This window comes from Anguilla anguilla, chromosome 10, assembly GCF_013347855.1.
Source record: "Anguilla anguilla isolate fAngAng1 chromosome 10, fAngAng1.pri, whole genome shotgun sequence".
In the NCBI taxonomy this organism is placed as follows: domain Eukaryota; kingdom Metazoa; phylum Chordata; class Actinopteri; order Anguilliformes; family Anguillidae; genus Anguilla; species Anguilla anguilla.
In genome coordinates this window covers 19,316,187-19,337,721 of record NC_049210.1, presented here as the reverse complement: position 1 = coordinate 19,337,721, position 21,535 = coordinate 19,316,187, and the positions used below count along the sequence as shown (strand labels likewise).

Here is a 21,535-nt window from a genome sequence, read left to right as displayed (position 1 = left end):
CTGTATATTGAGGCCTCTTTTCACATTGCTGTATTAATAATTTGCCATTTATTTTATAGCACTGAGGTTCATTATAATATTAAAACCCACTGGTTATATTATGCTGGTTTGTCTTTACATAGTGTTATGGCAAACCTTGCTTTACCGTGCACAGGGGAGAAAACAATTTCTCCCTTCATAGAGGCCAAAGAGGATCGCTGCTGGGTGAGCAATTAAAGATGGCGGTGTTACAACTTGTTTCACCAGATGCCTTGCCATTTTCCAACTTTTTAATCATTACTTACAGAGGCCTGTAGTGCCGTATAAAAAACCCAAAGAGAAAATTAAACTGGGCACGGTGCTTTGTGTTAATATTTGTCATCCAGTGACATGCGTGCAGACTGCCCTTTTGGGAAAGAGGCCGTACGTAATGAGAGGAGACTAAATGCCAGCAGCTCCTCTAAAATGATTTTATGCAGCACTCCGAGGCCACTGTAGATCACAGGCATGAGCGACAGCAAAAACCTGGAGCTGGGGTCTGGAGCTGGCCTTATTTGTCAGGAGGAATGTGGAAGGCAGTCAATCAACCTATCAGTCAGCCAAGGATCTATCAATCCATCAGCCCGTCAATATGTATTTTGCTTTCCACCATTTTGTCATTTTGCCAGACTGCATTTTCCTGAGAAATCAGCACAAAAAGTAAACCCATTCTGATGGGGGTAAGGGAGGGGTGAACTAGAAAAATTTTTTCCCCTTTATGAAGTGATGAGTGGAACCCTTAGAAGTGTGATTCAGAAGGTGCGAGAGTGTTAGCATCTTAAGATAAATGGACAGCACATTTTGCCAGCTCATGCACAGTCTGTTCACTCATAACTGACATAAGTGAAATTGGGGAAAAAAAATAAAAATTCAAATGGAAAACGGTGTGGGTGGGTGTGAAAATGTTCTGTTCTGCAGCTGAGCAGGCTGTTCCCTGCCAGAGCCCGAGGCACACAGGGTTCATGTGGAGCTCCAGAGCCAGAGGTGCTCCTGGCTACCGCCTGGAAGTCGCTGCAGTTCACTGTCAGCCTCAGCTCCCTTTTGCAGGAAACTCCAGCACAAAAACCTGGAGCTGGGGTATGGAGCTGGCTTTATTTGTCAGGAGGAATGTGGAAGTCAGTCAATCAACCTATCAATCAACCAAGGCTCTATTAATCGATCAGCCCGTCAATATGTATTTTGCTTTCCACCATTTTGTCATTTTACACAGATGCAATGACTCTGCTTTGTCACTGTTATCAAATTGGGCAGCAGTGTAGTATAATGGGTAAGAAACGGGTCTTGTAACCTAAAGGTCACAGCTCTGACTCCCGGGTAGGATACTGCTGTTGTCCCCTTACACAAGGTACTTACCCTGCATTACTTTAGTATAATGTATATCCGGCTGTATAAATGCGTCTGTAAACATGGATGTAATGTAAAAGTTGTGTAAGTCGCTCTGGATAAGAGCGTCTGCGAAATGCCTGTAATGTAATGAAATTACATTTCTCCAGTATTTGCTTAACAAAACTTCTCTTCCTGGATGGCTGGCACGGCTTCTTTTACATATAATCCATTTGTATGTGGGTATAGCTGTTCAGGTGGAGTAACTTGTTTTAGGGTTCGGTGGCTGTGTCCTATCTGGGATTTGAATCGGCAGCCTCTTAAAGGTGTAGTACGGCTCCTTAGTTGCCATGCCAAGTTGCTGCCACGGCACTGTACATTTCTAAAGCACTCTGGTCAAAGCCCCCACTGTGTTGTTGACCGCGCTGAATTAACTCTCCGCATGTGCTTTACAGTGGTTCATGTCTCCATCAGTGTTCCCTTAGCTGCCTACACCAGGAGGGCTCTTAGAGTCCAGACGTTTACTTCAATCATGACTCACTGGCCTTCACAGTATGGAAAAACTCTGGAGCAGCGAGAAAGAGATAAACAAGGGGGAGATATGGGGAGAGCAAGGAATGGAGAGAAAAAGAGATGAATATGTGTCTCCTGTATTTCATCCTTAGGGGAACAATAAAGACAGAAGGGGACTGGGGGGTACAGAAAGAGAGATAAGAAGAGATAAAGAGAGAGGAGAATGGGGTTAAACAGAAATAAATCTATGATGTATGTAGAGAGAATCAAGGAGAGTGGAATGGGAAAACTACACTGCAAAAAAATATCCCCCTCTATATTCAAACAGCGGTAGATGACTGGCTATAGATCATTATGTGTTTGGTGCCTCCTGAAAACCAATTCCCACTGTCCCTTATTTTTGCTGAAAATGTACTACTGTGGTAATATCTAGTCTGTGGAGAAAGGAGAAATAATCCCCAGACAAATGCTGTGTGAATGAGCAAAACAATCCTGCGTTGGGTCTGTAGGACTTGCTCTGATAACGGTACAGAAATAACCAGTGCTTCTGTCATGGCGACCTTTTCTAGATGTGATGTAGCCTGACAGAAGTCTCTGTCTCTGTTTATTTTAAAAAAAAACACTTACCTAAAAGAGTAATGTGTCATTAGTCAATTTGTGGGAAAATATGCAAATGTACACAATACAAATAATAACAATGAGCAGTTTAAAACAGGTTCACCTAAAAACAGGTTCCTTTTAAAACACTTTCTTACTTTTCTTGTAATTAAAATCTTTCAAGCTTAGATATCTTTCAGTGAAGAGGGTGTGGATGTCCTCCTAGCTCACAAACTGCAGCATGTCCTTGATGCCCTGTTCTCTTGATGTTTGAAGGAGCGTGACTGAAAGCTCAGCGGGGTATTATGGTTGGATAAGAAATTCTGCACCGGTTGACTTTCTTCCGGATGCTTCTGCCCAGCTGCGTCAACACTGACGGCGTGCTCACAGCAGCATTTTATCTCCGTCAGATGTGTGCGCGCCTGCGTAAAAGCCAAAAAGACGGGCCGTACGTGCTGATTAACAATGGCATTATCTCTGGCATTATCTCTGCCTCTGTTGAAAAACAGGCCATGTGGTTGATTCTTGGACATCCTCATCCTAATGTTTAACGTCAGGGTGTGGGGGAGTCAGTCCCTGGGGGTGCCCTTGCATGCAAGAGATGTGGAAGAGAGAATGGGAGACATCTAAAGAGAATATTTCAATTGAGTATGACAGTGTTGAGGCCCTGTTCACGCTGTGTATGGTTAAAGGCAGAGTTGCTCGGGTTTGTGTCAGTACAGCCTAAAGTTAAAACAAAGTAGTTGCAGCCAGGGTGTATCTAGATAAGATTTTTCTCAACAGCACCCCCTCCCCCCCCCACTCCGCACTTTGGGGTGATTATATAAGCACCTGTCACCCTGTCATCAGTGGGACAGATTTCAGTTTAACACCAGGAGGCATGGAGAAGGTGTGGGCAACTCTGCAGGAGATACTTGCTGACAACACGCCAACGCACAACATTCACACACGCTCACATCACTCGCAAATGCATAAGCAACACTCACGCACAAGCCATCAAGTACAAACACAAACCCACGAACCACACGCATGCACATGAACCATCACGCACAAACACAGACCATCACGCACTTGACTCACAAACAAACCATTGCAGACTAGCACACTAACCATCACATTTGCTAACGCAAAGCCAAGCGAACCTAAACAAACTACAAATCAAACGCATTAACGAGACAATGCTTGTGTCATCACACAACACCCTTATAGAAATCTTATGGTACGCTCTATGGGGACATTGCATGCAGGCAGCAGTGTAGCTAAGTTTTTCACTCTGAAAGCCATGCAGGGCACTACAGGAGAGCTAGCACCGATGGTGTAACATATGGAGGTAGGGCTCTCAAAGGGGGGTCTCTGAAATTCGAGGAAAGTCATTAATAATAAAGATAAACTTGACTAGGACATGGCATACATCCTAGCTCAGGTGATGTGTGTATGTGAGTGTAAGAGAGAGACAGAGAGCAAGAGAGAGAGAGACGGAATGGGAGGGGAATAGAAAGTCCTGCAGGGTCTCTTTCAGCCTTTGTCTAGCTGCGGAGACAAGTAGCGTTGCTTGGCAACACCTAATTATGGCGACAAAGAGCTGCATTCTCTGGGAGTGTCGAACAGACTCTACTGAGGAACTTCAGGAACCGAGAACAATGTGGAACAAAGGAGACTGAGCGTTTCCCTTTGTTCTGTTTGGTACATTGGTCTGTTTATTCTAGCTGGAAAATTATTAATTGTCCGTCATTCTGTTTTCCACTTGCTATTGACAGGGAAACAATCACAAAGTGGTGTGCGTGTATGTACATTATCTATGTTTGAAAAGCCCAGACAAATGGGTATTAGGTAACACACTGGTTAGTGCTCTTTTCTAAAACACAAAGCATATACAATGCATGAAATAGCTTGGCACAAAGAATCAGTTTATGAAATGAATAAACAACTGTGTACTGTTTCCTGCGTGGATCGCCAGTATTTAATTGCTACAAACTCTATGGAACAGACTTTCATCAGATCATAGCCTTGGGATTGAATAATTCATCAAGTTTATATGAATAGAATCTGATTATTCTAATTATCAGCAGCGTGATGAAGCATCTTATTTTTTCATTTTATATAGAAAATAATAACTAGATGATAATTAGATCAACTAACTGGTTTAATCTCAGACAAAACATGACTAAAAAGAATCCTCTGAGCTATTTGACCACTCTAATGGCATGCCATACAAATGCTTCTGGGTGTGGCTACTTTCTGGCCACACCTTTTTGTAACTGTTCCAGGTAATGCACATGAAGGACTGAGGTTCCATTGGACCCATATCTAATGGAAACGGTATTAGGCTAGTGCTGGGAAAGAAAAGCTTCCTAAACTCCTATAATGCGTGGAGCCAATAGAGGCCGGCCACATACTTGTCTGAACCAATCAAACAATTTTGCTGTCCATAGCAAAGCGTTTTATTGGTTCTGCCCTCTGTCAAAGCGCCTGAGCCATCGATCTGGAGCAAGAGCGTAGGCCAGGTTTGCCGCGGGTTTAACTTCAGGCACAACATAGTCGAAGCAGGAAACGGCTTGGCTGTCAGTCGGGGGCCTTCCTGTCTGTCTCCTTCCGGCTCTTGCTCCTCAGGGGTCCTGTCATTAGATTACTCGGCCAAACAGAGTACATCCGCAGCGGTGTTTCTGCAACCCTCTGCTGAGGAGCTGCCCTCTGCTGAGGAGCTGGGAGGAAAAAGACAGATGCAACTGACAGCGTAATTACATCAGGGATGTTGATTGGTAGGAAGAGCATAACCCCTCCCCTCGTGCCCCTGTCCCCGCCCTTCCCATCAGGCGAGGAGCCATGCTGAGAGTGAGGAGCCACGCCCTCCTGCTAACGAGCTAACGGCTAGCGCGAGCGTGTTTGCGTGTCAGAACCGAGGGCTAAGACGATGAGCGTTGCGGTGTGAAGAGTTGGGCACAGACCCAGGATTCAAACTAGGTTTTATCCCCTTTTATGGAAGCTGTAATTTCTTTATTTTACTAAATTTGGAGCATCCCGCTTTATTTGTAGGCCCATCTCTTCGCGGAAATAACAATTGCCGTCAATTACAAGCACCGATAAACGCGTGCGTCTGCTTCACGTTGAGTGCTGCCAGCCTCTATTTCTTTTTGGTTCGCATCGTTCAGCTAAGCTGCGTGTTCATTGCAGGCACCCCTGATCAGTGGGGAGAATGGCTGGTGCCTGATGAGACCAATACAATCCTGCCAACTGCACTCTCCCTTGCCTGGGTGACGCTGCAACCAATCACGTGCCGTCCTGTTGGGCTTGAGGCTGCAGTCAGCACTCAGCACCGGCACGGTCAATACAGTGCGCGACCGTGGGGTCCATCCCCATTCCTGAACCTGGTGCCATAGCAAAAGGAGCCATTCGGCAGCCCCCTTAAACCAGAAGTCTGTTGGTTTGATTCCCGGGCAAGTGCACTGGCTTCGTACACCAAAACAAACCGTAACAGCCTCTGAGTGTGAATTGCTAATACCTGGTATGGAGATGGTGGGCTTGAAATGAGTAATCCACATACTGTAAATTGCTTTGGAAAAAACCCACCGGCGATCTTATGAATAATAAATGAATGGCAGCCACTAGTTTGTTGTCATTGTTTGCGGCTTTCTCTCATTCTTCTCCTGCCATTGTTGCTTTTCCTGGAAAAGATCTTCCTTTGATTGAAAGGTAATTTGTATGTTTGTATTTTACAGACATGAAACGCCTCTTTGGGAGAAATGCAGGCAGCTGTTATTTTGTTATTAACTTTTTATGCGGAAAAGACTGCTTATCATACACTTTCTTCTGCACAATTAAACCATCTAAATGAAACACTGTTAACATACAGGTAGTTATTTTGACATGCATTCAAAACATTTGAATTGCGCTGTATGTTTGATCATACTGTATATCAGGCTGATTTAATTAGCACTGGGTCACAGAAAAAGCATTAGGTCATTAAGTTGATCGTAGATTCAGAAGCCCTATGTTATATACATGGCTGCACCCTGTTATTTACCTCAGTTCTCTAGATTCCACCAGCCAAAGGCCATATCAGCATCACATTTCACATCAGTGTGAAATGTGACTGCATCAGACTGAAAGCTTTTATCAAATAAGTAAAAGCATTTTGTCTGGTCAAAGAAAGATTAAAAACCTGCAGTTAGATGATTGAGATTATGAGAGCACAAATCCTTTACCCTCATTATAAAGACCCCCCTCCCCCCCTCCAACCTTGTCTCTTGAGAAGAGACTGGATGCCCCCCCTTCCAGATTCACACTGACTCACACATCTTGATGATGTCACCGATACAGTTGCCATGGCAGTCGCCATGGCAACCAGACCCAGGGTCTATGTAGCAGAGCAGTGCAGTAAAGGAAGTTCAGTGGGGTTTATGTTGGTATTTTGAGCATTAATTATTTGCCTCACTTTGCTGAGCGCTCATAGTCCCCCCCCCCCCCCCCCCCCCCCCCCCCCCATCGAGAGTTCTCTGAACGTCCAGGTTGCCATGACTGTAGCTGAGTGTCGTTGCCGTGCTAAAGAGGCACACGGATGCTGTAAATAGCATTGTTATGATTGCACAGCCCTTTTAGGGGCCGGCGTTCGGCCCTCTGTGCGATGATATCACCTGAGAAAGGTCTTGGGCAAGTTACATATCTAATCTACCGCCAGGTGACCTAATTTACACCCTGCATTTCACCTGTCAGTCAAAGCCAATCCTGTGAAAATAGAACTCACACAGCGTGCGCACAGACTCACACATAGGTACTAGGTATGCACTGTGTGGAAATTCTGGGGCCAATAATGAATAACTGATACTAGTCTGGCCATATTGGCCGATTCTCTCAGCTCCCTTTTTACATTACAGCGCAAATGCAGGCTTCCACATTCATGGAAGAGGTAGATGAGCACAGACGTCAACTTGTGCAGGAAAAGAAAAAAATTCTACTTGTTTACCAGTACTTTATTATTAAGCAGAGAGCATTAGACTAGAGTAAACTAAAAATGAATGTTAAATAAAAGTGATTCAGATGACTATGACGAGTCTTATTTTTGTGTGTGACACATTCACTTAATTAACAGCGTCAGCAGTGCATCAGATGCCTCTCTGGTGCATCATGTCGACCCATCGCATTAGCTATAGTCAGGCCGGTGGCAAATGCGTGTTTTAAGTCATTATTGGCCAATACCAATACAACACTGACATTATCATGTACTCACTCGCTTTCTTTAACACGTTTCTTTAATACACACACACACACACACACACAGGTGCCCAAAACCACCCACACCATTACTCGCTGACCGGAACTTGCTTTCCTGCACTTACTTGCTGTAAATTTGCTGCACACACGTGCAAATAATCACTCGCTCGCTCTCTTATACACGCAACCAAACACACTCTGACTCACGTAAATGCACAATTATCACACTAATGGACAGAAAGTAGGTTATGGCGGTTAGTCATCCTTTAACGTCCGGGTGAAAATATTCTGCAGCTGGCATTTAGCGAAGCCGAGGCACGGCCGAACATTTCCAGCGCGCAATTAGGAGCAATTATTCGGCAGGAGCTCCGCCTCACGGCGAAGGTTAATGCCGGCGTCGAACGCGGGGAGCGCGCAGGGGGGAGGTGGAAATGGAAGTGGGTCTCAATCGCGCGAGGAGTCGTTAGCGTAGACGCGCGCTGTAATCGGAGGCTCTGCTCGGCGCAGCTGTGACATTTGCAAACGAGCCGTGATGCTGAGCGTGCGCGCTGGCCTCCGGGCAGCGAGAGGCTCGGAGAACAGACACGTCCGCTTCTGTCTTCCTTCACTCCCCTGCCTTGTGTCACCTTCCATCTTGTAGTCTTTTATATTCTATTTCCGTAATGTTGGCACCCACTGCAGGGGCTGGATGTATCCAATTCAGACCCTTATTTGGAAAGTCAGTTTAGGGTATTTCCTGCTGTGAACAGGGTCTTAGGTGCTTACCATCATTGGTCCAAGTGCCTGCTGCTACACGTAAGGTCATCCCACATTGTTAGCATTGAGCTATCCTAAATTGGCCCCTAATAACAATCTAGGTCTAAAATACTTGGCAAAATTGCAGTTTATGTTGCAAGTATAAAACTGAACAGTACACTGCTTTTCTCCAATTATCAGAGTATCATCATGTATATGATATTCTAACCGTAGTTTTAGTGGTTTGTTTTCCCTTTGTGCTGCTTTGGCGCTCGGACGCTTTGCTTTTGCGCCAAAGATTTTTCCACGCAGGAGAAACCCTGCAGTTATCTGCAACCGCAGCCGCGGTCATGCGCAAACCCCGCAGCCACCTTAAGAGAGTATATATAGACCTCAACGCTTCTCCTCCAAAGCGCGTGGTGTCAGTTGTACATGTTGTCACACCACAGACCGCGTTTAATCCTGCATAAAGTGGGGTAGGAGGAAGACCTGTCAGCTTTGACATGCAGACGAGGGGTGCCCGATCCACCACGAGGAGTCCCTAGAAGGCGATGAACCGTGGACCCTTAACCATATGAACCCTCCCGTACTCTGGGCAGCACAATGGGCTATTGCACATTGCCCTGTGGAGCTGCCAGCCAGTCAGCACTGACACTGTTAAGATTTGATGCGAGGCTGTAAGGCTCATCCATGCCTCACAGTGCCTTAACCAAATGAGTCATCCAGCAGCCCCATATTCTCTCTCCACGAATACAGCTGTATCTAATGCTTTGATACGTTACTTTGATAAGCATTCAACCTCTTCTGGTCCAGGGGCCCCCTCCCAGGTTTAAAGGCATAATAAGTTAAAAATGGTTGTTTTTTTATGTATAATTTGAAATATTTTTACAGATCTACATGTAGTCATTTCATTTCAAGACTGGCTAGGGACCCCCTACAGTATCTTCAGGGACCCCCGGGGGTTCACAGACTCCCTTGAAGAAGGCAGTTTAAGCAAAATATTAAGAATTTTTTTTTTCCTATTGTGAAGACTTAGTTCAGTTTGACTTTATTTGACTTTGTCTTTGTAGCAGGTAACTTGGATCCTTTTTTTGACAGAGGGAAGACAGATCAGAAAGATTGCAAAAAGTCAGCAGATTGTTGCCTTGGCGGCAGTGCAGATGTAATCTCATACGGATTGGCCGAGTGTTTTACTGGCATGGGGTGCACAACTGGCTAGCTTGTGCCAACAGTCTTGTGATGTTAATAAGAATTCCACCTCAGTTTAAAAACTACTATTATAAATCAGTTTCAAACCTACCATTTTACCCACCACCCTATTTTTTGAGTCTAAAAAGAGAACACCCACCCCGTCTGGTACATTGTAACATTGTTTAATCACAGGGATTGATTAGGATTCATTTTAGCAGTGATGGTCGAGAGAAACTTCATCAACTTCAAAATGACGTTTTTGGCGCCATGGAAGCTTTTATTTTTAGTGCCACATCCTGTATAGGTTCTTTCCCCTTTTAGCTATGTGTATTTGAAGCAATTAAGCCTGACTGGCTGTTAACAGTTTACCAAATGCCCAGATATTCATTATGGTCACAGGTGTATAAAGAATTATAATAAAGCTGCCTTCAGGTTTTTATGGAAATGCTTATTTTTTCTGTCCCACAGGTTATTAATCGTACAAAAAGATAATAAGACCTGGCACCTTGTGCTGAATATTCAGCAACGGGGGAAGTGTGGGGAAAATGGGGCGTGTAGTGAAAGTGGTTTGACTGACAATGATGACCTCACCCTTTCCGCGTGTCTCTCTGCCAACAGTGGACAAGTGTCCTCGCACCCTGGACTGCACTCTGGAGGGACGTCACTTCTGCCAGCCAGGATCCACCCGCTGTGGCCCGTGCCTCGCCCCGTTTGAGGAAGACGAGGAGGGGAAATGCGTGGCCAGGAAGAGGCGTGGCCATTTCGGTACGCGCGTCCTTTATTAAGCGACCGTTACGCGTGGCGGCGGGGCGAGGTGCGCTGGCTTCTCGGTGCACGGCTGTGCTTCTTCGCTACGAGGATGGACGGGGTTATTAAAACGTGCTGTGCTCGTGCTCAGAGCACCGTTTAACCTGTGACGGCCCCCTACCCGGCTTCCCTGCGGTGACGCACGGCCTAGTGGCACTCAGTCAGCGGCCTGTCTTGCTGATAACGGAGCACTGAGGCCGGGGTGGGGAGGGGCTTAGCGGCGTCTTTCAGAATCCTCTTTAACCCTTTATAGCCAATTAGAACGTGTGCAAGCAACAGAATCTACAGAAAAATAGAGCACAAACGATACTGCTAAAGGTCTGAATATTCTGGTCCATTGTGTGCACTCTTAGTTGGAATATTTCCTTGTGTTTTTTTGATTGCGTTCATTAGCCAGAGCGACTCTCGCGGTGGTAGAACCGTAACTGCATTCACCTTAGTAATATGAACAATAACACCAGACCTGGCTAACAGCAATCCACACCAGTGAGTGTAGATGCAACATCACTAAAGCACTAGAGCAAGGTAACCATGCTGAGTACTCCAATAATGAAGTGTCGGATTAGTAATTTGAATGCAGTGCTTTCACAGTTAGACTGAATGTGTTTACTAAGCATATTCAAATTTGGAACTTCACCTCAAAGGTTTGGTGGATAAACCCTGTTTTGATCAGTTGGACGGAATGTGTTTTCCCCATGTGGCTGTATTTTTTGCATGTTGGCAGTTTTGTAATTCTTTTATATGGTAGAATTGTTCATTAGGGTGTGTTGGTGGTACACAGGGTCAGTAGTGGCCAGAAGTGTTTGGGTAGGGAGGCAGCCTTTGTTAACACTGTGTTCATTTAGAAAATGAAGCGTTCTTTTGTTGCTAATACCAATGAGAACCATCCCCAGACTAATTCACAAATGAATGTACAGCCACTTGTTTGAGTCAAACTGATTTGTTTTTGTTACAAAAGGGCAGTTATAAAGTTGACGCAAGATGTCAATGAAAAATTTGTCTGCAGGACTTTTAATTCCCATCCTGTTCAGTCTCTCTCTCACTCCCTCTATCCGTCTATCTATGTAGCTATTTATCTATCTATGGTATGGCCACACAGCAGCATAGCGTCTCCAAAGCAATTGTTTAAATCGACTGCAAAATGATGGTCAACAGCATCAACTATATCCACAGTAGTTATGTAAACAATAGGGGGCTTGGGCCCATAATAATTACAGCTTGGGGAGGGGGTTTATTAACAAATTAACTAAAATGGTAATGAAGAACAATAACCATAAATTTTACAATACAGTCCAAGCTGTTCTAGGAACAGTGTGATGCTGCAGTTGCCTGCTCCGTGTCCCTATGGCTACCGCACGCTGCCAAATACTGTGCCAGTACGGTACTGTGGGTCCAGCTCCTCACCAGTGAGTCATTTTTATGTCAGGCATTCCTTTGAACTGAGGGAGGGATATAAAAAAAGTTAAATACTTTTCTTTGTTTTTCATATTTTTCGCTAGGTAGAAGAAAGTGCTTGCGCTCTCCCTCGCTGTCTTTCTCTCTCTCATGGGGAAGTTAATTAATAGTGCATCGGCAGTGGGCATTGGAAGACAGACTCTGACGCGCGTGCACGGTCTCTCGTTCAGGAAGGTGAAGCCTTTCAAACACAGCTGTTCAGGGAGAGCTCTGCCTCACAAATAAATAGATGTTTGTTCACGCATGTGTGTCAGTCTGCGTCGGTGTTTGTATTTGTGTTGATCATTTACCGCAAAACGGAGAGGTTTTACACACTATCCACTGGGTTTGGCAAATGAATTGAATTTATTCTATTCAGTTCAGTTCAAATGGTAATAGCAGGTCTTAGGTGTGTGTGTGTGTGTGTGTGTGTGTGTGTGGGTGTCTGCGTGCATGCGCGCGTGTTCTGAAGCTTCCCTTTAATCCTTTGATGGATCCAAGAGCCACAAAGTAGGGAGCTGGTTTATGGTTTTGCTGGACCAGCCAATCCCACTCCTCCACTCTACTAAGACCACAGTACAGATTTTTATCTAAGGCACATCCCGAAATATAATACTGGATGCGATAAATTATATACAATAATGTGTGTGTGTGTGTTTGTGTGTGTGTGTACATACATATATGGGATCCAGATCTGTATTCTCATCTCAGTTATGTATGCAGCTTGTAGTGGCTGCCAATGACATCACAGCCCCATACCTAATTTAATTGGTTGTCTGTATTTTCTTTCATCTGCCTGTGTGGGAGGAAGACTGGGAGGCTAGTGTTTCCTCAGCCCAATTTATGAGAGAGAAAGAGAGGTTGGGAGGGAGGAGAGATACAGAATAACAGAGGCAGAGGGAAATACCATAAAACAGAGAGAGAGAGAAATGGAGAGAGAGAGAGAGAGAGAACATGCAACAGAAAGTCATATAAAACCACTGTGCACTAAAACCCAGCTGTATCAAAGCCATAAAATCTGACCCTTTTTTTACAAAAGCACTATTTGATAACCAAAATACAGGCTGAATTGACTGTGTGAGAAATGATTATGGTGTGCTGTGGCAGGGGTCTCTGTATGTGCAGAGCTTACATTGTTACTCAGACAAAGCTAACCCCTCATTTTATGTAAGCCACTAACTCAGCCCTCACAGGGAAATATCATGCACCATTTTATGTAAACAGGGAAGCAAATGGAGAGTTTTTTTTTTCGTGTACCGAACTGGGAAGCAGTGGAGTTACATAACGAAGTAATCATGAATGACAAGTGATGTTTAATGTGATGCCTTTCATAAAATGCATCTATGTCAAAGCAATGAGCTGGCAGGGGACTGTTCTCGGTCACCACAGATCTGTGTTCCCCAGGTAATACCCAGCAGCCATTTTACTGGCAGTTTTCTGATTGCTGAGGTGGACAAAGGGTAACTTTTACTCTTTGTGTCATCTGAAAGTCTGTAGTCTCTTCAACGGTGTCCCCCCATAACTATCCTAGGACATTTTTTTCCAGGGTGAACACTGCCCCCTTCTGGCACTAACAACAGCACTTCTGGCAGGAACCAGATTTTCCTGTGTCCCATGAATCTACTGACCAAGCACATGCCTGCTTAGCTTTGGTAGTAGAAGAAGGCTATGGGGTGGCATGGCTGCAGGACATTTCCCCTGAGACCTGAGAGCCATGCTCACAACTGATGCAGGATCAGGTCAGCCGCTCCTTTCCCTGGCCCCCTACCGTTGTGTGTCATAGGTCGACGCTGATCCAGGAACAGTCAGCACTGCCGGAGACACACAGCCCCCTCAGTGCCTGCAGTTTGCCCGGAGAAAGAAATGCGAACGGGCTGCCAGCATGGTCGAGGGGGAAAGCTCTTTGAGAAGTCCGGCGCCGAGGGCCGCCCAATCTCTCTTTCACACCGTTACTGAACTCGCTCTCACTGAACGACTCGAGTCCTGCATAGATCAAAGGCTCCTGACAGAGCCAGGGGCTTTAGGCTGAATCTCTAAATGGCTTCGATTTTTCTTCTCCCCCTCTCTAACAAACGAGGCTGGATTGATCCACCTCTCTTTCCCTCAGACTATCTGATTGAATTTCTCCTTCAGAGGGACATGAGAGCAGTGCTGCTCATTTCATAGATATATAGGCAGGCTCTGTTGAACTTAGACTTAGCTAGTGCATTTTTCTTTTTGGGAGTTTAGATATTTATAAAAAATATAATTTTGTGTGTTGGTTTCAAGTCATACAAGTGACCTGGGTGGGCTGTAGAGAGAGGGGCTGATGCCATCTTGAGTGGGGAATCATGGGTAATGCTGTTTGTCCTTTGCCGTGCTCTCCAGATCATCTGTCTTCTCTGCTGGCAGAGATGTTTACCTCCCCTCTCTGGTCCCGGTTGCCCTGGTGATGGTTGTTCATTCATGATTCCGTAGCCCCACCCCCTCCACCCCCACAGTTAGAGCTGTGCTCTGCATTACAGTCTGACCTAGCCACCCACTCACTCACGAACACGCACTGCACCAAGAACACACACTGCTCCAGCCCAGGCACACACACACACACACACTGCACCAAGAACACACACTGCGCCAACCCAGGCACACACACACTGCACCAAGAACACACACTGCTCCAACCCAGGCACACACACACTGCACCAAGAACACACACTGCGCCAACCCAGGCACACACACACACACTGCACCAAGAACACACACCACACCAACACAGGCACACACACACACACTGCACCAAGAACACACACCACACCAACACAGGCACACACACACGCACACCCACACACGCTGCACCACAAACACACACTGCACCAACACAGGCACACACACACACACACACACACACACATACACAGCAACAACAGGTGCACAGACATTTGCTACCTGCACCATGCACCGAACACGCACACATCCTTGCGTACATGCACTGTACCTCACATTCATGCACCGCACCACACACGCCCATTGATGCCCCTTAACAGATGCACACACACACCCGTGTGCACCAAATACTCCCACACACTCCCTCAGTGACGCACTGCACCACACGTGCCCCCAGTGCGCGGCACGCACACCGCCAGGAAATGTCCACCGCGGGCCGCCCGTCACAAACACAGGGACACACAGATCCAGACACAGCATCAAAGTGTGTGCCTCATCAGTATGCTGGAGGAGAGGTCCGTGACTTAATACCCTAATGGTTACGCAGCGCTCCAATCACAACGCACCAGATGACTCCAGCTGTCCAGTGAATGAGAGGCCCTCTCTCTTTCATTCCGTCGCTGAGTAAACGCTGCTGGTCTTTAAGAGGAGTGGGATGAATGCACATGAATGGAAAGGCCGGCAAAGGCTTTTTTTGGTGGGGGGGAGGAGGGGGGTGTAGGGGTGATTTTGTGGAGAGATAGTATAGTACCCAGGCATGGGGTTTGGGGGGGGGGGGGTGGGCAGTATGGGGCAGGTGATGTTGTTTGATATTTGGGTAAGTGTGTGATCTTTAGAGATAGGTTTGAAAACGTGATGACAGGGCTTTTTGGATTGGAACTGGACTTGACAGAGTAGGGCAAAGCAACTGGATAGGAAAGCATGAGCGTTTATAATTGGGGATTAACTTTAGACTGATGTTTTTCATTTCTTCAAGTGTATCTGGTTGAGAGCATCTGCTGAATTAATGAATGAATTAATGTAATTTAATGTAGTAATTGGGGATTATGGCAATTTGTGATACTGCACTTCTTGTTTGTGATTGGGCAGTCCAGACTGGCCCTTAAAAATGAGGGAATCAGGGAATATGTGTACAAAAGTCTTGTCGAAAAATTTGAAAATAATATCTGTAACCTTGACTCTACTGTGGTACAATTTAAGCATTGGAAGAGCATGATTTGTGTCAGAACGAGTTCTTCACGTCTTCTGCTCAGAGTAGCATTGCTTATAGTCACCACAGGGGGGCAGCGGTAGCCTTCGTTATTGTTTACCCTTTAACACTACAGATTCGCTGAAGAATTCAGTCAGTCACATCATGCCATAACCAAATTGTTATTTAATTGTTTTTCTTTACTAAAGAATAAATAACCCTCATTATATGCTTATATTCATAAATGTCTTATAATTCCAGATCTTGGATCTTTTTCATAGTTCTTTCATCTGTTTCATTTATCTTGTTAGTCATAATTATCTATCTAATCATAATTATTGCAGTCTGATTACTGCAATAAGAAAGGGGGGAAATAATCTTTATAATTATTTTTCCTCGGCAAAGCATACCTTGAGCCCCTTTAAATGAATGCGATTGTCTGAGCAAGCATGCCACATTTTTTTGTCATTACTGTGATGTGGAACTTGTTTGGTCTCATTTGGAATTGCAGTATTGTGAATGTTTTGACTGTAATCCAAAGCACTGAGCAGTGTGGGGTAATTGACTGTTTACTTTTGTCTGCGTTTGTTTGTTAGTTGTTTCTTTGTGTACACACACCCCCGTTCCGCCCCGGAAGACAGGGAGGGGTTGATGCGTAATTAGAGGACTGCTACTGAAAACTGCAATCAACCAGATGGCGAGAGTCACATGACCACCCTAAGCAGGGTTGCTCTGACTGAAGCACTTTGCGCAGCGTTTAAAAAGCATTAAACAGATAAATCCACGTTATGGCGTACTCACACACATGTAGCACAGTGCACACACACGCAAACGCACATACTCACACGCACTCACACTCACACACACACACACACACTGAGCCCCAAGTTACGCAGATAACTCACATGTGTCTGTACACAATAAGTCCTCACATAAATAACCCACAAGTGCATTGTTACTCATACTTAGAGATTAGGAAGTACCTCTCTATCTCACATGCATGCATACAACAAATAATCAAAGGTACAGTATATGCCCATTCATTTTCTGCAATTTGTCTTCCATCAGTTTGTCAAAAGACTTGTGGGACCAACCACCAACTTTTTTTCCTCTATGACCCCCCCCCCCCTTCAGTTGACTGGACATCTATGACATGTCTGTCCCAGCTGCAGCTGTGTAATGCTCCCTAACAATAAGTGATGTTGTGGGTCAGGGGAAAACCTTGCTGACTTCCTGAGGGGCCCTGCGACCAATCACACATCACCTTTCAGGCATTCCAGTCTTACAAATCCTGTTCTCGTCCAATGGAGCGTAACAGCACACTGGCAACCAGTGCTCCTGCTCCTGCTCTCTCTCAAAACCAGATTCAGTCAAAAGTGTGTCACGGGTAAAAACAGTTTTTAACAGTATACAGTTTAACAGTATGTAGGGGAATAAAACACTTAAAAGTAAAGCTATAAAATAATTAATAAGCCATGTTCTCTGTCATTTTAGGCAAGATAAACTCTCGCCCAGAGCTGGATGAAGAGATTGACTTCCTGTCCTCTATCATCTCCAAACAACAAGGGTCAGAGGTCAAGCAATCAGGTGAGGTCTTGTCTCTCTCTCTTTTGATTTGGTGTCTTTACCTGCGAGTTGGGGTCAGGGGTAATTTTAAACATTTTTTTCCCCCAACTGGTTCCAGATTTTTTATACTTTTTCAGTGCTTTGTGAAAATTTTATTGTCAAAATATATTAATACATACTGTATTTTGAATTCAGAAGTTTTATTGTAGCTTAACTGCACAGACAAGCTGTTCCCAGGGTTGTTTTGAACTTGGCCTCACACATACGCACACAAGTGTGCTTCATAGGATTTCAACTGCACAGCTTTGCAGATTTGTGTTCGTAGGAGTTTAATTCAGGCATTCAAGGTGCAACCTCACTGTGAAGGTGAATCACATTCTGTCTGAGTATCGTTTTTCATTTTACAGTTTTCATGTATCTGACACATTTTTTTCTGAAAAAGTATCCAGCTGTGTGAATAAGCAGTGAACACTGAGGCAGAATGGCTATTCCCTACATTTCGGGTGGTATTGGGGTAATGGCATTATAATGTCTATTATTTTATGTGCAATTAGTAGTTGCACCTACAGAAGGGGTAGTAATAATAACATAAGCACGTTTTGCCTGTTTGTGTATAAGATGCATAACTGTTTAATTGCATGTTTTCACTGTTTACGGCTACAATTAAGCTTACTGTTACTGTGTCAGGTTGCCAGCACATATAAAAGCAAAGCTTTTTGAATACATATTGTATTAAATAGAAGGACTCCCAATCTCTCTTTCTCAGAACCTCCAAAGACCCACAAATCCAAGCAAGATGCCCCCAAACGGAAGACTGTTGCCCATGTTACTGTTGCCCACGTTACTGTGGGGCTTCCCAAGACAACCAGCCCAGCGACTCCACCCCCCCAGACCGCAGCTTTGGATCAGCCCGAGGCCCGGATCAGTCCTGTGGCGGTCCCTGTCCCTAACCTGTCCAAGGACAGTCTTCTTGTTGGTGCGTATTCCTGTTATGGATTTCTCAATTGTCTCATCCTAAGTAATGGTGTTTTGTATTAAAATTGGATAAATGTGTACCATGGTGGGACTGGAGAGCCTGAGCTGGCCCCTTTGATCACACAACATGATTGGAGGGAGGCGACCCAGTACACGAGCCAGTTTGATTGGTCAGCTGAAGCTTGGGGTTAAAACAATGTATATGTGTGATTTAATTGAGATTAAAGTGAGTCTGGTTCATTTATCAGACTGCATGGACTTCAAGTTTAGGTTAACTTTAGGTTTACGAAACCCCTTTTCAAAGAAAACTAAATTAGCAATCAATTTGTTGAGGATTTAGTGGTCAGGCAAACTGCACACAGGCTAAGCGGTCTGGAGAATGGGCATTAATGGTCATTTAAGGTCATCATTTAACCCATTTTGTGGTTTGACTTTTAGTTTGAGAAACAAATTTATCACAGCTTTAAGTTTCTCTGCCTTTTTAAACAACAATTACTCAATGTTTAAAAACCTTTTTAATATTGTGGGTAGCCCATAGAAGAAAAAATGCTAAACTTCTCAAAAAAAAAACTATCATGCTGAAGCAGGAAATGTATCAGTTCTTGAAGGAATTGCCTGTATGCAGGTCATTCAGACTTAATGGATTTCTTGTGGCAGAGCTGCGATTGGCTCTTTGTTACTCTTTAACTTTAAAAATGGATTACCCAGCATGCCCAGTTGCACTTGTGAGTGGTGTACTGATCATCCCTCCACGTTTTTACACTAGCCTATAATGGTCTAAAATGACCGGGCTGGTCTTACCTCTGCTAAACAAATGTATTCTCTTCTCTGTGCTCTGTTTCACTCCTTCCATCGGACCCATTCTGCGCAGTTATGATTGGTGTGTGTATCATCATGGGAACAGTTGCCTTGATCTTGGCCGGTGTTTGTTGGGTCAGGTAAGTTAACACAGAAATACCTAGTTTTGTTTTTTCTATGTTCAGTACGGTTTTAACTTTTCCCTAGTCGTATTATCATTGCACATGCTCTGCTTAGCTTAGTATTGGGATGGGACATTGCCATTTTTGTGGCTTGTGGCCTGGTACTGATAGTAAAATTTAGTGTGCTTTCGTGAGTATCTGTAGAAAATTACTCTCATCTCTGTCGCTGTAATTATTTATCATCTAGCTCAGGGGTGGCTAACCCAGGTCCTGGAGAGTTGCAGGGTCTGCTGGTCTTTGTTTTCACTCGGTACTTAATTGATCAATTAAAGCAGTTGATTACACACTTAACTCACCTCATCTGGTTTCTTTTGTCTAAGTGGTTGTTGTATTTAAGGTCAAAACAAAAACCCGCAGACCCTGCGGCTCCCCAGGACCGGGGTTGGCCACCCGTGATCTAGCTACAAAAATGGAAACTTTTACAAGCTCTCCCTGCACAAGCCTGAAGTCTTGAACACCCTATAAAATATGCATTTAGGATGTTCTTCGTCCTTGAGGAGTGCTTTTAAGGATGGATTTTGAGCCTCACAGTTGATACCTCTGCTATTGAACTGCTTACATAAATAGTTTGGTTTTTGGCAGAGCTCAGTTCTGCATGACTTTGTGACTTTAAAAAAAAACTTTTTTTCAAAACTTTTTTTTGGCGAGCATTACTGTATCTTAGCCTGAGGTATTGGATACTTCAGACTTTACTTTTGCAACTTAAATGCTGGAAAAGTACATTTCCAAAATCTGCCTCCTAGTTTTCTTGGTGATTTGAGTTCATACTGGTTGGTGCATCTTTCTTAATGTGTATTGTCCTCAAGTGCATGTTGTCATAAAGCAATGATGTCACCCCCACCAGATTACAGAGGGAGATGCACCTCGCACAGAAGGTGGAGTACCCAGCATTCAACGTGATGGCGCCCCACTCCTTTGACAATACCCTGGTGAGTACAACAGACAGCTGAAAAGGGGGCACACTGTACTATTACAAAAATAAAGAATCCAATAAAAGGATAATGTGTCATTATGGCCATGGTTCTATGAAAATGAGGCAGCAGATTGGGATATTCTTGGCAGCGTGAGAGAGAATCGGGGCCAGTGAAGCATTACGGAAAAAGCTGTGAAACGTACGACCTCTCTCAGTTCAGTTCAGTGCATTTAAACATTTTCCACTGTCATGGCTTATATTTACAGAATATAATACTACTTTTATTTCAGAATATTATAAGACTGGTTGTATGCCACTTTCTTGACTTACCCTGGGAGCCAGCCCATACTATATTAGCATAAATGAGCACATGCAGCAAGCCTAAAATGTAAACACAAATGTGAAGTCACTTAATCGGGTGTTGGGCCAGTATGCATAGGCATTGTAGCATAGAGTCTGCAGGAGGACTGTGCCACTCTTCCACAATAAAGGCAGTCAAGTCACATTGGGGTGATGAAAGTAGAAAACACTACCTCATACATGACTCCAGGATGCGTATAAATCTTCAACTGGATTCAGATCTGATGACTAAGAAGGCCAGAGTTGTTTTCTTGGCCAGGTATATTTTGGGCAATCGTATATATGATTATTAGTACATGTTCATGGACACAGCCACCAAAAATAGTACAAGCATAATATTACAGAATAATCCATGGAGATTTATGACCTTTGTCTGTGACCTCTCATCTACAGCCTGGTGATAAGAAGCTTGCTCAGAGTGCCCAAATGTATCACTACCAGCATCAGAAGCAGCAGATGTTGTCCCTGGAGAAGTGAGTCCCCCCCCTCTCCTTCTCTGTCTCTTTGTCCTTTGCCATCCATCTCCTACCATCTCTATCTGTTTATCACCATTTCTCTATCCTTCTGTAGATTTTTCTCTTTATCTCATTCTGACAGGACCTGACACCATTTTCACAATAAGACTCCCCTCCTTTCATCATGATGTATACGGGAGAACTATATCTCGGGAAGTGCACGTTTATGCCAACACAGCGATCCATGGCTATAATAGAGCTGTCAGCCTGTTTATACTCACCCCGGTGTTCAAAATGTACAAAATATATTAAATTGTAGAATTATTTATAGCAGCCATTGTAGTATCCTAAAAAAGATGACTTCATTTCCTTTCAATTTCTCAGACACCGAGACGAGCCCAAGATTCCCGAGTCAGGAACCACGTCGGACGAGGAGAACGAGGACGGAGACTTCACCGTGTACGAGTGCCCGGGGCTGGCACCGGTGAGTGTCCGCACGCGTCCCTTTAATCTCCCCCCTCCTAACTGCCATATTAGAATTCAGCTGGAGACACTCTTAAGAGTATTG

General features: G+C 44.5%; 1 protein-coding gene across 1 annotated transcript in view; it reads left to right on the top strand.

Annotated features, from left to right (window-relative positions):
• The window catches only part of npdc1b (neural proliferation, differentiation and control, 1b), a 35,393-nt gene that overhangs the window by 11,146 nt on the left and 2,712 nt on the right, over positions 1-21,535 (top strand). The window contains exons 2-8 of the mRNA XM_035435474.1: positions 10,204-10,350; positions 17,213-17,305; positions 18,051-18,260; positions 19,131-19,197; positions 20,084-20,168; positions 20,906-20,985; positions 21,352-21,451. Coding sequence (XP_035291365.1) covers positions 10,204-10,350; positions 17,213-17,305; positions 18,051-18,260; positions 19,131-19,197; positions 20,084-20,168; positions 20,906-20,985; positions 21,352-21,451 — 782 coding nt within the window. The remainder of the gene's footprint in view (positions 1-10,203; positions 10,351-17,212; positions 17,306-18,050; positions 18,261-19,130; positions 19,198-20,083; positions 20,169-20,905; positions 20,986-21,351; positions 21,452-21,535) is intronic.